This window comes from Cardiocondyla obscurior, linkage group LG24 (genome assembly GCF_019399895.1).
Source record: "Cardiocondyla obscurior isolate alpha-2009 linkage group LG24, Cobs3.1, whole genome shotgun sequence".
NCBI lineage: Eukaryota > Metazoa > Arthropoda > Insecta > Hymenoptera > Formicidae > Cardiocondyla > Cardiocondyla obscurior.
The window spans coordinates 210,959-223,956 of NC_091887.1; the positions used below are offsets into that span (position 1 = coordinate 210,959).

At 31.6% G+C, this 12,998-nt stretch overlaps 2 protein-coding genes across 6 annotated transcripts in view; one reads left to right on the plus strand and one right to left on the minus strand.

The window, feature by feature from the left end:
- On the plus strand, positions 1-7,887 carry LOC139111484 (tRNA (32-2'-O)-methyltransferase regulator THADA). Of its 3 annotated transcripts, none has more exons than XM_070671792.1 (9): positions 1-231; positions 2,068-2,338; positions 2,415-3,331; positions 3,477-4,260; positions 4,420-4,837; positions 4,928-5,070; positions 5,152-5,303; positions 5,412-5,798; positions 5,911-7,887. In XM_070671792.1, the coding sequence occupies exons 2-9, from the start codon at positions 2,267-2,269 to the stop codon at positions 7,826-7,828; spliced, it is 4,791 nt and encodes a 1,596-aa protein (XP_070527893.1). In that variant the 5' UTR covers positions 1-231; positions 2,068-2,266; the 3' UTR covers positions 7,829-7,887. The 3 variants fall into 3 exon arrangements, with proteins under 3 accessions (XP_070527893.1, XP_070527892.1, XP_070527894.1); XM_070671791.1 differs by lacking the exon at positions 1-231 and adding an exon at positions 1,215-1,355; XM_070671793.1 differs by lacking the exons at positions 1-231; positions 2,068-2,338 and having other exon boundaries at positions 2,578-2,732; positions 3,224-3,331.
- Positions 6,104-12,998, minus strand: part of Corest (REST corepressor) — an 11,709-nt gene continuing 4,814 nt past the window's right edge. For 2 of the 3 annotated variants that reach the window (XM_070671810.1, XM_070671809.1), the window contains 3 exons: positions 12,768-12,942; positions 12,116-12,430; positions 7,942-11,990 (listed from right to left, as the gene is read on the minus strand). In XM_070671810.1, coding sequence (XP_070527911.1) covers positions 11,907-11,990; positions 12,116-12,430; positions 12,768-12,942 — 574 coding nt within the window. In that variant the 3' untranslated portion in view covers positions 7,942-11,906. Of the gene's footprint in view, positions 6,195-7,941; positions 11,991-12,115; positions 12,431-12,767; positions 12,943-12,998 lie in introns of those variants that run through there. The other variant, XR_011547216.1, reaches the window with a different exon arrangement.

The window sequence follows — 12,998 nt, forward strand, 5'->3', positions numbered from 1 at the left end:
TTTTCTACAGTCAAAGGGTGTGCAACGGTTGGGAAGAGAGATATTCGTCTTCTGTATATTGACCAATTTTTTATCCCGATTGTTTTCTGAATCTAAAATATTTATTCTACTGAAAAAATCATAAGTGCATGACGTTTCGTTTTGTCTAATTATATCGAGCGAAACGAAGGTAAACGATTGCTCTCTGTGCATGAGATAGGCGCAACTTTTCTACATCCTTGTTCTACTCAGGTTAGTCGATTTTTACGATTCGCAATTTGCCAAGAACTTAGTTGAATACGACAAACAGAGAGGTATCACTCTACACGTTGCATTGCAATTTTGATTACACCTAATTAAATCTATTACCAAATTACGTCAAGATTGCCTGATTTAGAAGCGTTTAAAGGTTACATTACGGAAAAAGAAAGGAAAAAGAAACAGGTTTGTTTCGTCATACTTTTTATATTATTGTTTATAATGAAATTGCCGCACCGAAAATTTATATTCACTTCCAAGCTTCAATATCTTTTTCTCACCAACTACATTTGTATCGCTCGTACAGAATTATATAACCGTAGAGTATGCAATTTGCTTTTCAAAAATCTATTTTTACACAATCCGAAATAAACTTAAACTTCACTTCGATAGAGCGGAACAGTGAGCAATGGTAATACGACAAGAAAACATGATCTTTTTATTGAAATGTATACTGCATTAATTAATATAAAAATTGATTTTTTATTGATAATTAAATAGTTATCTTTCATTGTATTTTATTTTAATTAATTTGAATTTTAAATTTTAATTAATTTGAATTTTAAATTTTAATTTATTTTAATTTTAAATTTTAATTTGTTTTAATTTTAAATTTTAATTTGTTTTAATTTTAAATTTTAATTTGTTTTAATTTTAAATTTATATGTTATAAATCTGAAATAATTCTGTATTAATTTAAATGTGTGTGAGTGAGTGAATCATCTTAATAGAATAGCCCTAATAGAAAAAAAAATTGATATTTTAGGTAAGTGTATTGAATTTTGCTCCATTTCTTGCACATAAATTTCAATTTACATATTTATATCTCTTTTAACATGTAGGCAAAATTTAAAGCATAGTTATAAACAATAATATCTTAAATTTGGGCAATCAAATATTTTTAGGAACTATAAAAAATTAAAAATTATTGATAAATAAAGACTTACATTATTTCTTCTATATTCTTGTGTTGCAGAATGTCTTTCCCAAATAAAGAAGATCGTCTAAATTGTTGGAATCATAGAGATGAATATTGGCAATGTCTTGATGAAGGTAAATCTGAAGCAGAATGTACAAAATTTAGGAAGCAATATGAAAAATTTTGCCCATCACAATGGGTAAGTATTACAGGCGATATTACTTGACAAAAACTGTTCAAGAAAATTTTGTTTAATATTTATTAGCCGTTTCTACTACGTGTGATTTAACAATTAATGGCAAGTATTCTATGCCACTGTTGCACAGGTGAAACATTTTGATCGTAAGCGAGATTACTTGAAGTTCAAAGAGCAAATAGAGAAGGGAGGGTACGTTCCTGAAGAGCCAAAGAAAATATAAGACACTAATCTATCAATCGCATTACATTCATAGCAATTCATTATTATTAATATTAATTATTAAACAATTTCATACATTATTCATTCGAATGTTTTTGATCTTTACATTGTTATCTGTTAAATTATAATAAACAAGGTGCTTAAAAATAACAAGACAATGGTTTTATTGCGACATTCTATTATCCTTAACTGATACCGTAGAGAAGCTCTCGAGCCGCGTACGTTCTCTTTCTCTCCAAATTTTTTATTTAAAAAATAATCTTTATCGTTATACTAAACTTTAATCTAATTGTTATTTCTTTCACAGACTTTTACACTATACTTTGACTAATATGTTTTATGAGAAGTTTTTAAATTCTTTTGTGTAGCTTATTTTTTCAGTTTTTATTAGATTATTTTTGTGTATTTTATATTATTTCCTTAATTTTTTTATTTCTCCTTTCTCATGTAATTTAATTATATGAAAAATGTGATTATTCTCCATTACTTGCAGGACTTGTCTCGACAGTGGGATGCAAAGTTGTCAAAGATCCAATTTGCCAGAGCAATTTGATAAGAAGAGCCGAACGGTTCTCAATTTTCAAACGGCAAATAAGAATAAAAACATACAGAACTAAATATATAGTATATCGTTTGATATATTGTGAAATAGAATTCTTGTGGATCGAACGAGTCAAACTGTCAATAAAAAAATGAACGAAATAAAGTTGCACGATGTGTTCGTCGAGTTGCAGAATCGTCAAGACGATGTACCGATTTTTCGAGTTGGTATTTCCTTTGAATAAAAATAAAATGTTTCACTGATCAGTAATTAGACAATGATAAATTTTATTTTTTCAGAAATTGATAAGCACGCCTTGGCATGATTCTGCGAGTAAAAATGTGAAAGAATGGGAGATGATTCTGGCGCATATTGTAGAGATAATCAGTAACATCGGTATTAAAAATTGTTCTACATTGGGGGACAAACGCATTCTTTTAGCTTGTCACGCACTCTACGTTTTAATTCCGATGCAATGCGACAATTCTCAATTTCTCAAAGACACCCTTATTGCTTTCCAAAGATTGGACTCGCACAGCTTACGTTTTCTCGAAAAGCAGTATACCGTTTCCGATCTCGAGCTGTTTAAATTATGCAATGCCTATGGATATTTGCAGGTGAATTGGAAATATGTTTCCGAGAGTACGAAATGCTTTGAATACGACGCTCTCTTAATTACGTTCGATGTAATATATCGAAATTGCCTAAAATATACGAAGTATTCTTACTTTGCATACAAAGTGTTTCTCGCGTGGTTGAGCAGATTGAAATCTGTATCCGATACGCGGTTCTGGGGCCAAAGCGACTGTATCGTAGAACGAAAGTTGGAAGCCATCATATTTTCTAATTGGTCAAATGCCTATAGTAATTTGTGCAAGCTAAACGCAGACATTTTTAATGTGTATCTTCAAATAATGTCGCGGAAATATAACGAAATATTTATAGATCGCATATATTATACGTGTCTTAAAGACATGTCGTGGCAAAGTAACACGAAATATTTTATTTTGGCGGAAGTTATTCAAGTATCAAACATGCCTGTTGAAGATACGAGTCACTTTGCACTCGACTTATGCATGGGTTTGACGAAAAATTATCTGCTTTGTAGCGTTACGAAGCTTTATCTGGTGCTTTTAAAACGATTAAGCGAAGTTCAATGGAAGAATATGTTCAAAGAAGTTATGATATTCGTTGTCGATCACTGGGAATGCGAAAGGTAATAAGTCTACAGATTACTTTTTGTTTTTTTTTAAATAGAATAATGATAAAAGTTAATCTATAATTATCAAATATGTTTTAACGCGAAGCACGCTTTTTGTAATTTAGTACTTTATATAATGTAATTATAAATCTTTTTACAGTGAGGATTACAAAGCTCTTCAATCGTTATTTAAATACTGGCTCGAACCGACCATTGAAAAACACAGAAACATTCTTCCTTTTTTGTGGGAATTGTGCGGTTTGCGGGAAGCACCTTGCTTTCGTTCGCACCTACAAAGAATCGCCGCTAAGATGCGTGTAAAATTGCCAAAAATGCACGAAGTCGATTGTTATTTAAACAATAAGGAGGAACAAATACGTTTGAATGGTTTCGCCGTGCTTTGTTATCGCGCCGTCGAGCTGATTGACACTGAGAAAGCGGATCCATTCCTTTCAATAAAACAATTTCTATGGTTTAACGCCAATACCGCAACAATTCTCATGAGAGAGGGGATAATAAAATATTTTGAGGTATTGTGCTCGAATGTCTTAAAGGCGATTATTGTTAAAGGCGTTTGCGCGCAATCAATCTTTGAGTTAATAGAATGGATGCACGAATACTTTCTGGACTGTTTCGAAATTGGCTCGTGTTATCAACGCAAAATTCTCGCTTTAAATTTGTACAGGACTTTGCTGTCCTTTACAAATAAAAATGTGCGCAAAAATTGCTGTATCCGACAGAATAAAGAAGAACGCCTTCGATGTATTACAGTCGTCGACAAATACTTAAAGTCCACCGACAGTTGGAGGAAGTTTACTAATAAGGAGTCTTTGTTTTTGCTACTGAGACTTGTATTAGATTCCGCTCTTGATGTTAGACAATTAGCTGCGACTTTAATTTTGGAACATTTTAAAAAAGACGCTTTGCCGAGCGTAGAAAAAAATGTAAGAAAAATTTATTACATCACGTTTGTTTTCTATTTAAGTTTAAAATAATATGTTACGTAAAATTATAAACTAAAAGATCATCTTTCAATATATGTTTTATGAATTAGTTAAAAATTTAACGTAACCTTAATTAATTTGAAAAAATTCTGATTTTAGATAATCTACAATTGTGCATGGGAGCATTGCAATTCCTCCAAGTTCTACAAAATTGAAAGTGGAGCAACATTAATAAAGATTTTGGCACGCTGGTTCCCTTTAAACGAAATTACTGAAGATGCAGCTGTAAAATTTTTTGACAACGAGTACAGCAATATTCTCGTCTACTCAAGTTATTCAGAATTTTTTTTTAACAAAGCCAAGTGCCAACTAGAACAAATGAAAAGTGATATTTTAAAAGCCATTGTTCAAAATAGACCTTTTTACGGCGTGATGACTGCTCTGCTGGCAGTCGCTTTCCGCGATGGACCTGAAAATAGAATTTTAACACAGCAATTTACGGAAGAGATACTTAATCTTTTAGAAGACGCCGTTGACTTCTTTTTATCTATGTTTTCTACAAAAGCATCCAACACAGGTATCAATATTCTGTAAATAATATTAATGAAATATTATAATTTAATAGAAAGGTATTAATCGCTTGATTTCTGTAAAATTTCACGTTTAGTGTATTCGTCCTCGTTTGCGGAAATGGGATTAGCTATCGACGAAAAGATTAAGACCAGTGAAATAGAAAATTCTAATTACGATGAGTTACAATTATCGCCGGCACATCAAGTCCTTATCTCGTGTATCTGGATGTCCTTAAAGGTAAAATGCAACAACGTATGATTTAACACTATAACAAAATAATTGTTATAATTAATTAAATGTTTATGCGTTTACATATAGGTATCGTGCGAGATCGCTAGTGAAATTGGGATACTAATGCACTCAAGTACACAAGTAAATTGTTGCATGGATATTATTGTTACGATATTATTAAAATGTCGACATAAGGGCGTTGTGGAATGTGCAGGTGTAGCGATTGCGAATTTATCCAAGTAATTATACGAGTATATTAATAGAACAGATAAATGAAATTTTTTTATGTCACGTATATAAAATCGGTTTCATCGTTAACTATCTTTTAATAAAAAAAATTATTTCAGATGCTTGTACAACAGAACAGAGTATTCCGAGCTACCAAAAATATATTTGACACGTCTGTTGGTGGAGGATACTGAAAAATCATTACATCTAACGCGACGAGGTGCTGGATTGTCTATCATGTTTCATAGACTAGTGGTCAGCGATAGACGTGACGGTCGGCCTGCAGTACATTTCGCCATACAGACATTAATGCATTCATTAGAAAACTGCTCTGTGGCGGCTATTAAAAATGTAGAAGCCGGAGCAGACTCACCCTGGGCGAAACGTTTGCACTTTTTACGCGCGTTAGTAGCTGACAAGGATATACACACACAATTAATTCCGTACATGGAGAATATTTGCTTAATGTGTTTCGAATATATGGAATCTAACATATGGGTCGTAAGGTAAAACGATACAACACCATTTTACATTATTATTTTATGCGTTATCTATCACACGTTTATATTTGTATATATATATTTTATTCCTTTTTATCACATAATGTTTCTTACCTAGGAATGCGAGTTTGCAATTGTACGGCGCGGTAGTGCCAAGATTGGTGGGTCAATGCACTAAGGAAGTCGATGGAGCGTTCAATCTTGATTTTGGCGACGGCTATTCCGTAAATCATTTTGTCACACATTATCCAAAGTTGACGAATCGCGTATGGACGCAACTCCGAGACGTCTCAAGAATATACGGAACTTCGAATGCGGCGTTACGTTCTTACTCTAGCGTCGTGCATATGCTTATACTATTGTCGAAATTATCGATGAGTGGCTGCGACCTCGTTGATTATCCTGCAAAGATTTTTACGATTAAAATTAAACGTCTGTTGCTCGTTTTTTTCAGTAATCCATTGATACACGTTAGACAATTGGCTGCGAAAGCGTACACAGCTCTCACGCCTTTCAACGACATCGTTTCGGAAAGAGATGCGATTAAAAAGAAAATTCTTTCGAGTCACGACGTCAATATGTGTCACGGATGTTTATTAACTTGCGAATATTTAAGACAAAAATACGTTTGCGATACTCACATATATTCTAGCCACGAGATTGTAAAAAATTATGATAAAGTTTGTTGGGATAAAAGTTTTCAAGAAAAACGAAATCTGGATATATTAACGGTGTTAGGTAATGATACGTGGAAACATAGGAAAGTTGTACAACCATGCTACATTTTGGAAACATTATTTTTAAGCGAATCACGCCACGATAGCGATTTTTTTACCAATCATATTTTACCGTTAATTAAACGTGTGGTACCTTTACAAACGATTCAACCAGGATTTTATCAGTTTTGTGGAGTTTGGGGGCGACTATACGCGGAAAATATCCAATTGGGACTTGAAAACAGTTACTCTCGTGCTAGAAAAGTAAGCATATCAGAATTGTGCGATTCAGAACGAGAGAAGATACGCACAATTTTTAATTTGAATTTTATCGAGCCAGGTATTGAATTTTTAAAATGTCTAAAAGAGTCTTCGCGCATTTTTGATGCCACTAATTATGTCTCTTTATTGACATTTTTTCTCGAATACTTGACATCGATGAAGAACAATTGTCATTTACACCAATTACTTGTTGATGAAATAGCAACATTTACATTGAAAGCTATAAGACACGTTAGTTTAGACAACAAATTAAAATTAGAATTAGAATTTGACGAGATAATAGAAAAATTAAACGAAGTAGAATTAATTGTTGCCAATACCAACGTGATTCGCGTAAAGAATTCATTGATCTTAGCATTTTCTAAGCGCGAGACGATGATAAATAGCGTACTGTCGCACGTTTCCGAAATATGTATAAATGAGGAACGATCTGTGCGATTGGTAGCTGCGGAATACATCGAACTAGCACTGCGTCGTTCTTTACACCTGAAAAATGATAACAAGTTAACAATTATGCGATGCTGTCTGATTCTGTTGAAGGACGAGATCGTCGAGATCCGCCAATTCGTGTCAAAAGCGTTGCAAGAGAACGTTGCATTTCACGATTACGTCGATTTTGGTTCGCATAGAGATCGCATGCTACTTCACGAAGAAGTTATGTATCAAAGGCTCGTGTCAAATGTTATTCGTCACCATATAATTGATAACAACATGGACTTTATACGATATTTCACACATACTGTCCAAAATAGCGATTCAATTGCGACAATAATCGAAAATCCATTTCAACACAATGACAGCATTTTCTATAAAGAGGAATCGAAATTTTTAAATATATGCTTTCTTCATGATTTTTTGAGCGATAGTCGCGAGGATCCTTTGAACGCTATTTTGGCGATACAAACAATGCGCTTTAGAAAATTACAAGAAGAAGCTGGCTTTAGGTACAATGATTTGCAGGTAATTTTATATTTAAAAGAGGTCAATTATATGGCGCGAAAGCGAGATATCGTTATACAATATTTAATCACTAAATAGTTTTGTATTGGAAATAAGCAAAAAACAATTACGTGATAAAGAAAATTTTATACGCTCTATTTTAGTCTATCGATGATTACTTTATCCCTACATCTCCTTTTTAAATAGAATAATGGGAGATAAATATATTTATTTCTTTATTCGTACAATGCGCGGGATATATTTAATTTTATATAATTACATGTGTACAACTTAATCAGCCAAATAGTGCGATACGTATATTCCAAGGAATACGTCACAAATTATTTCATCGCTTTTTATATATATATATATTTATGAATATTGTGATATATATATATTTTTTTTATGCCCTCTTTCTCGATCGCCACAGTCGCTATATACATTGTAGCATCGTAGTTTGTGTCATAATGACAGATAATTTAAATTTCTTTTTGTTAAATATTCGAATCGTCAGATGTCAAAGATTCTTACATCGTTACGTCGATCGTTTTAATTGATATTTCATATCTAAAGTGCTGATTACAGGTATGTTACACGCGAAAAAAACTTGATTAATAAAATTCTCGTTTCTTACACGAGACGAAAAATTGTTACGTCTAACCTGCATCTTATATTTAAAAAAAATTATATAGGGCTATCATCTTTCATACATTACACTGACACGGTTAAATTGTATTTTTTTTTCTGATGAATTGGCGACGAAAGAAAATGTTTTACTTAATGTGCGAGTACATTAAAAATATTACATTTAAAAATAACATTAAACCTATCGTGAAAATAAATAAAACGCAATGTGTGTATGTTAATATTCTGTAAAACATTCACGCAGAAGTGCTGACTTATCTAATTTTGGGAAAAATAGTTTTTTTTCTTTTTTCTTTTTTTTTTTTTTGCGATAAAGATCTTCGCAATTTGATTTCGTGTGTAAAGATCACACGTTACGTTTCCTAACGATATAGGTGCGCGCCTTCGCATATCGAGCAACAATCCAACTAGAATATAATAATTTTCTTTTTACGTAATAATGCTTATTACACAAATGGTGTTCCGTTTTTATATTATCCTTAATCTATTGGCAAGATTTTTGTTGCATTTGCGCGATATGCCGTTATCGATGAATGAAATATTCATCTTTAATATTCTCACGTATATCGAAACACACTACGAGATTACGTTTACATTCTTATGCACACGCGTATTCACACAGATGCGAGTATCAAGTTGCCAATACATCATTCGAATAGTATCGTAGCTTTCATAAAAAAAAGCTATCTATGAATATTTATTTAATAGCTTTCTTACTATCACTATCGTTTTATTAAATCTAAATTTAATATGGATCGTTGCCTATCTACACGACATTGTTTAACTTAGACTTGTACATTACGTAGTTTAATTACTTAAATTCAATCATCAGATGTTTCGTTATAAAAAATATAACGTAGGTTTTCGACTTGTTTCAAATGTGTAATAAAATGCCTACCAATAAAACATTTTTAATTAATAATGTTATAAAATAATTTGGATCCATGCTATGAATGAAAATATACATATTTTGTATTACACATTAAAAACATCATTACTCGACAGCTATTATAAATATAAAGATCAGCAAACATGTGCACTTTACTTTATATTATATAAATTATATTTGTTAATAAATTTGTGGAATAAAACTCAGATTTTGTATAAATTGGATGTTAATACGAAGGCGTGCGTTATCAATTTTTGTAATGACATATGTATCTCTTTCCCTCAGAAGCTGATCTTCCCTTCATTACTATTTTATCATTATACATTTTACATCGTAACCACTAAATGGTTACAAGTGTTATCTTTTGACAATTTGTATAACAGATTTGTAAAAACACTATGATGTGTTACAAGAGCATAATGATATTTTTTCTCTCGTCTGAAAAGTGATCTGCAATTCTTCATCTTCATGTGTGTACACGGGTACATCTTAATAAATATTACAGTGGCTTATACTTATTCGTACTACTGTATACGAAATATAATGTTGCGTTTTTCTGATTACAGCTTACTAATACAAAAGATTTTTAACGTGTTCACTACGAATGATGATTTTTGTTAATTAATTTTTGTCCCACGTATCTGGACATTTCGTTATTTTTTTTACCAGACTGGCAACATCGTTTCAAATTTTATTTTATTAGTAGCAAATACGTTAATGTTGTGACATTATTTTCATATCGCGAAGCTGTTCCAAGCTGTGTAAAATAGTGCATAAACGTGAGAAAAAGTATCGTTGTGCCTGATATTCTTATTATATGTAACACTTTCATATTTTATTTATGCAAAAATTAATAAAGAATTTATTTAAAAATAATTCACTGTTCATGTAGTTATTATTTCCTCTAACAATCTTGGAAATAGAATTTATAATTGAACCGTTTATTTGCTGATCAACTTCACAAAATAAAAAGTAGATAAAGATGCTAAACGTTAACGTTAAATATTAATCAAACGCTTTAGAATTGTGATTTAAAAAATATTTAAAAAATGAATTTGATAACTTTGGTTTGTTAACGGCTCAATTATAAAAAAAACTTTTATATGACAACAAAATCAAACAAAAAAAAAGTTGAAAGTATCGATGATTAAGACAATAATAAAATTTAAAAGACACATAAATGATAATTAAATTAACTAGTAAATCTGAAACATAGAAAATGATTTCACTACACGATCAAATTTTCATTGTTAATTTGAATAATAATAATTAAGATGAGAACGAAGATATCAAAACATTAAACGTCCACATCAAAACGATCTTGACAAGATGAATCTATAAAATTCTTAACGTAATATTTGTATAGTTTTTTTATTCGATCATTTATTATTAAATTTTCTTTTTCTCTCCAAATGAGATGAATTTTAATTTAATATTGTCATAAATTGATTTAAATTCACATTACGATTTAAATATATAAAAGAGAAAAATAAGATTTTTTTTTAGATACAAAAATTGCACCTACATACAATGCAACAATGAGCTCTTTGTGACTGCATTTGTTATATGCCGCAGCAAACGCTACATCTGCCTTTCAGTGTATGTATGTACGACGTACATATCTTTCACTAAATTTATAACATAATACATAGGCTATATTATTATCTTTTACACATAAATAGATGATTAAAATTTAACCATATGTATAAAAGATAAAATTCATTATACACCGTCCAACAAAAAAGAACGACAGAATAAAAGTTAAGAAAGCGTAACTCTTTATTTCGATGCCGTATATGTACACCGAAGGGCAGATGTTACGTTTTCTGCGGCGACAGCGGCTAGCTTACGTAATCTTAATAGATGGTAAAGGCAGGGGATGAAAGAACGGAGAGAAATCAGTCATCGGCAATCCGGCCGGCGCGGTATATACATGCGGTACATGTGACGTTTGACGCATACGATGCTATGTCACGTTCGCTAGCTGCCGACCGATATCTGCCTTTCAGCGTACACAGCATGCTTAAGTTCGCAACTATTATTTTTATCAACTCAGAAAATTGAGCGGAAAAAATTACTTCGATATTTCAATGTAATTTTAATCGAAAACTTAATTTAAACACATAATGAGATACTAATATGCCAATTATTTTAATAGTTCAGTATTATCCGTTGCTAGTTAACGACCGGCACAAGAAACAAGACTGAGATATTCCTATGTAAAATAGACGGAAAAGTGTTTGCTCTGAATTCTGTATACTTTCGTTGAATGGCGTATAGAATATCAAATTGTGATAATTTATATGATTATCACGTTACAATATTTATATAAATTGTAACATGAATATCATTTATATAAATTAATGTCACTCGTATAAATACAATAATAGCATCGTGCAGTTTACATTTGGATTTTTGAATAATAAATTCTCAAGTTTTGCATCTTGATTTAGATAATAAAATGTAAAAAGAAGCACAAAAGAGAGAGAGAGAGAGAGAGAGAGAGAGAGAGAGAGAGAGAAACGGAGAAATAAATTTAATTGATTAAATAATTAATTAATTAATCAACGTACATTATCGGTTGTTATCATTCAGTCTGCAGTTATTTCTTTCCCGTTTTGTATTCGAAATTGTATTCGATTGTTATTTAGCAGTTTGTCCAGGCCCAGTAGAAGTTTTCCCCTTCTGAGACGACTCCGCTGAATCGTTTGACTGATCAACGTCCATCTAAAAGTTTCGTTAAATTATTTTTAATTTACTTTATTAATTCTTTCATCATAAACTGACAAAAGAAAAAAAAAGATTTTTTGAGGCAACTGAAATAATATTCTTAATGTTATTCTTAATCAAACCTTTTCTTCTTTTTCATCATCAATAAGAATGGGACCATTTTCAGCTTCAAATTCTTTTAAAACTGCATCCAAATTATATCTCCGTCGATAGTTTACGAAAAATGATCGTAAATGAGCTTCAGTTTTGGTTCCAATAACTTCAGCGATCGCAGCAAAATCTTTTCCGTATTTTCTAATGCCTTGAACAGCTAGTAGCAGTTCATCATTTGTCCAGCGAGCATTTATACGACTCGATACTTCCGGCGGTCGTAGATGATCGATACCATCGGCAGTTTTTCGTTTCAATGCGCTGACTTGTTGCTTGTTCGCTTGAATCTATGAAATTTAAAATAATTTATACAATATTACAACTATATAAAAAGTTGCAGAAAATAACACAATTAATTATATTTTAATTACAAAGATAAAACGCATCGAAAGCATTATAATATTCGCGATTAAAAAAATTAACATTTGCAAGATTCTGTTTCATAATAATTCTATAAAATCTTTAGACCAAGTTACATTGATCAACTGTTAATAGTTTCACAAATGCAATAGTTTGCACATGTTTTTTTTATGATTCACAGAACACTCATATAATTATACAGAATGAAAAAAAATGTATCCACACGTCATATCGCGAGCCTTTTTTTTCTACTTGATAACATACTTGACGTTTTAAGCTAACAATCTCGGTGTCAATAGCTTGTAAACTGTTGTTGGCTTGATTCGGTTGACCAGCTAAAGCCGCCAAATCATCGTGATTCACAACCAAGCCCCGGGGTGGTTTTCTTTTATTCGTACGACCTGGCATGGAAGTTAACGGTCTCGCTACACCAGTGCGCCTAAACCATCAGAAAACGCAAAATAATTTTAAGAATGTGGCTAATCTACATTGTAA

Coding starts and splice junctions, on each gene's coding strand:
- LOC139111484 (XM_070671792.1), top strand. CDS start 2,267: ATGAACGAAATAAAGTTGCACGATGTGTTCGTCGAGTTGCAGAATCGT. Junction 5,071..5,151: donor GTATCTGGATGTCCTTAAAG/GTAAAATGCAAC, acceptor GTTTACATATAG/GTATCGTGCGAGATCGCTAG. Junction 5,799..5,910: donor TCTAACATATGGGTCGTAAG/GTAAAACGATAC, acceptor TTTCTTACCTAG/GAATGCGAGTTTGCAATTGT.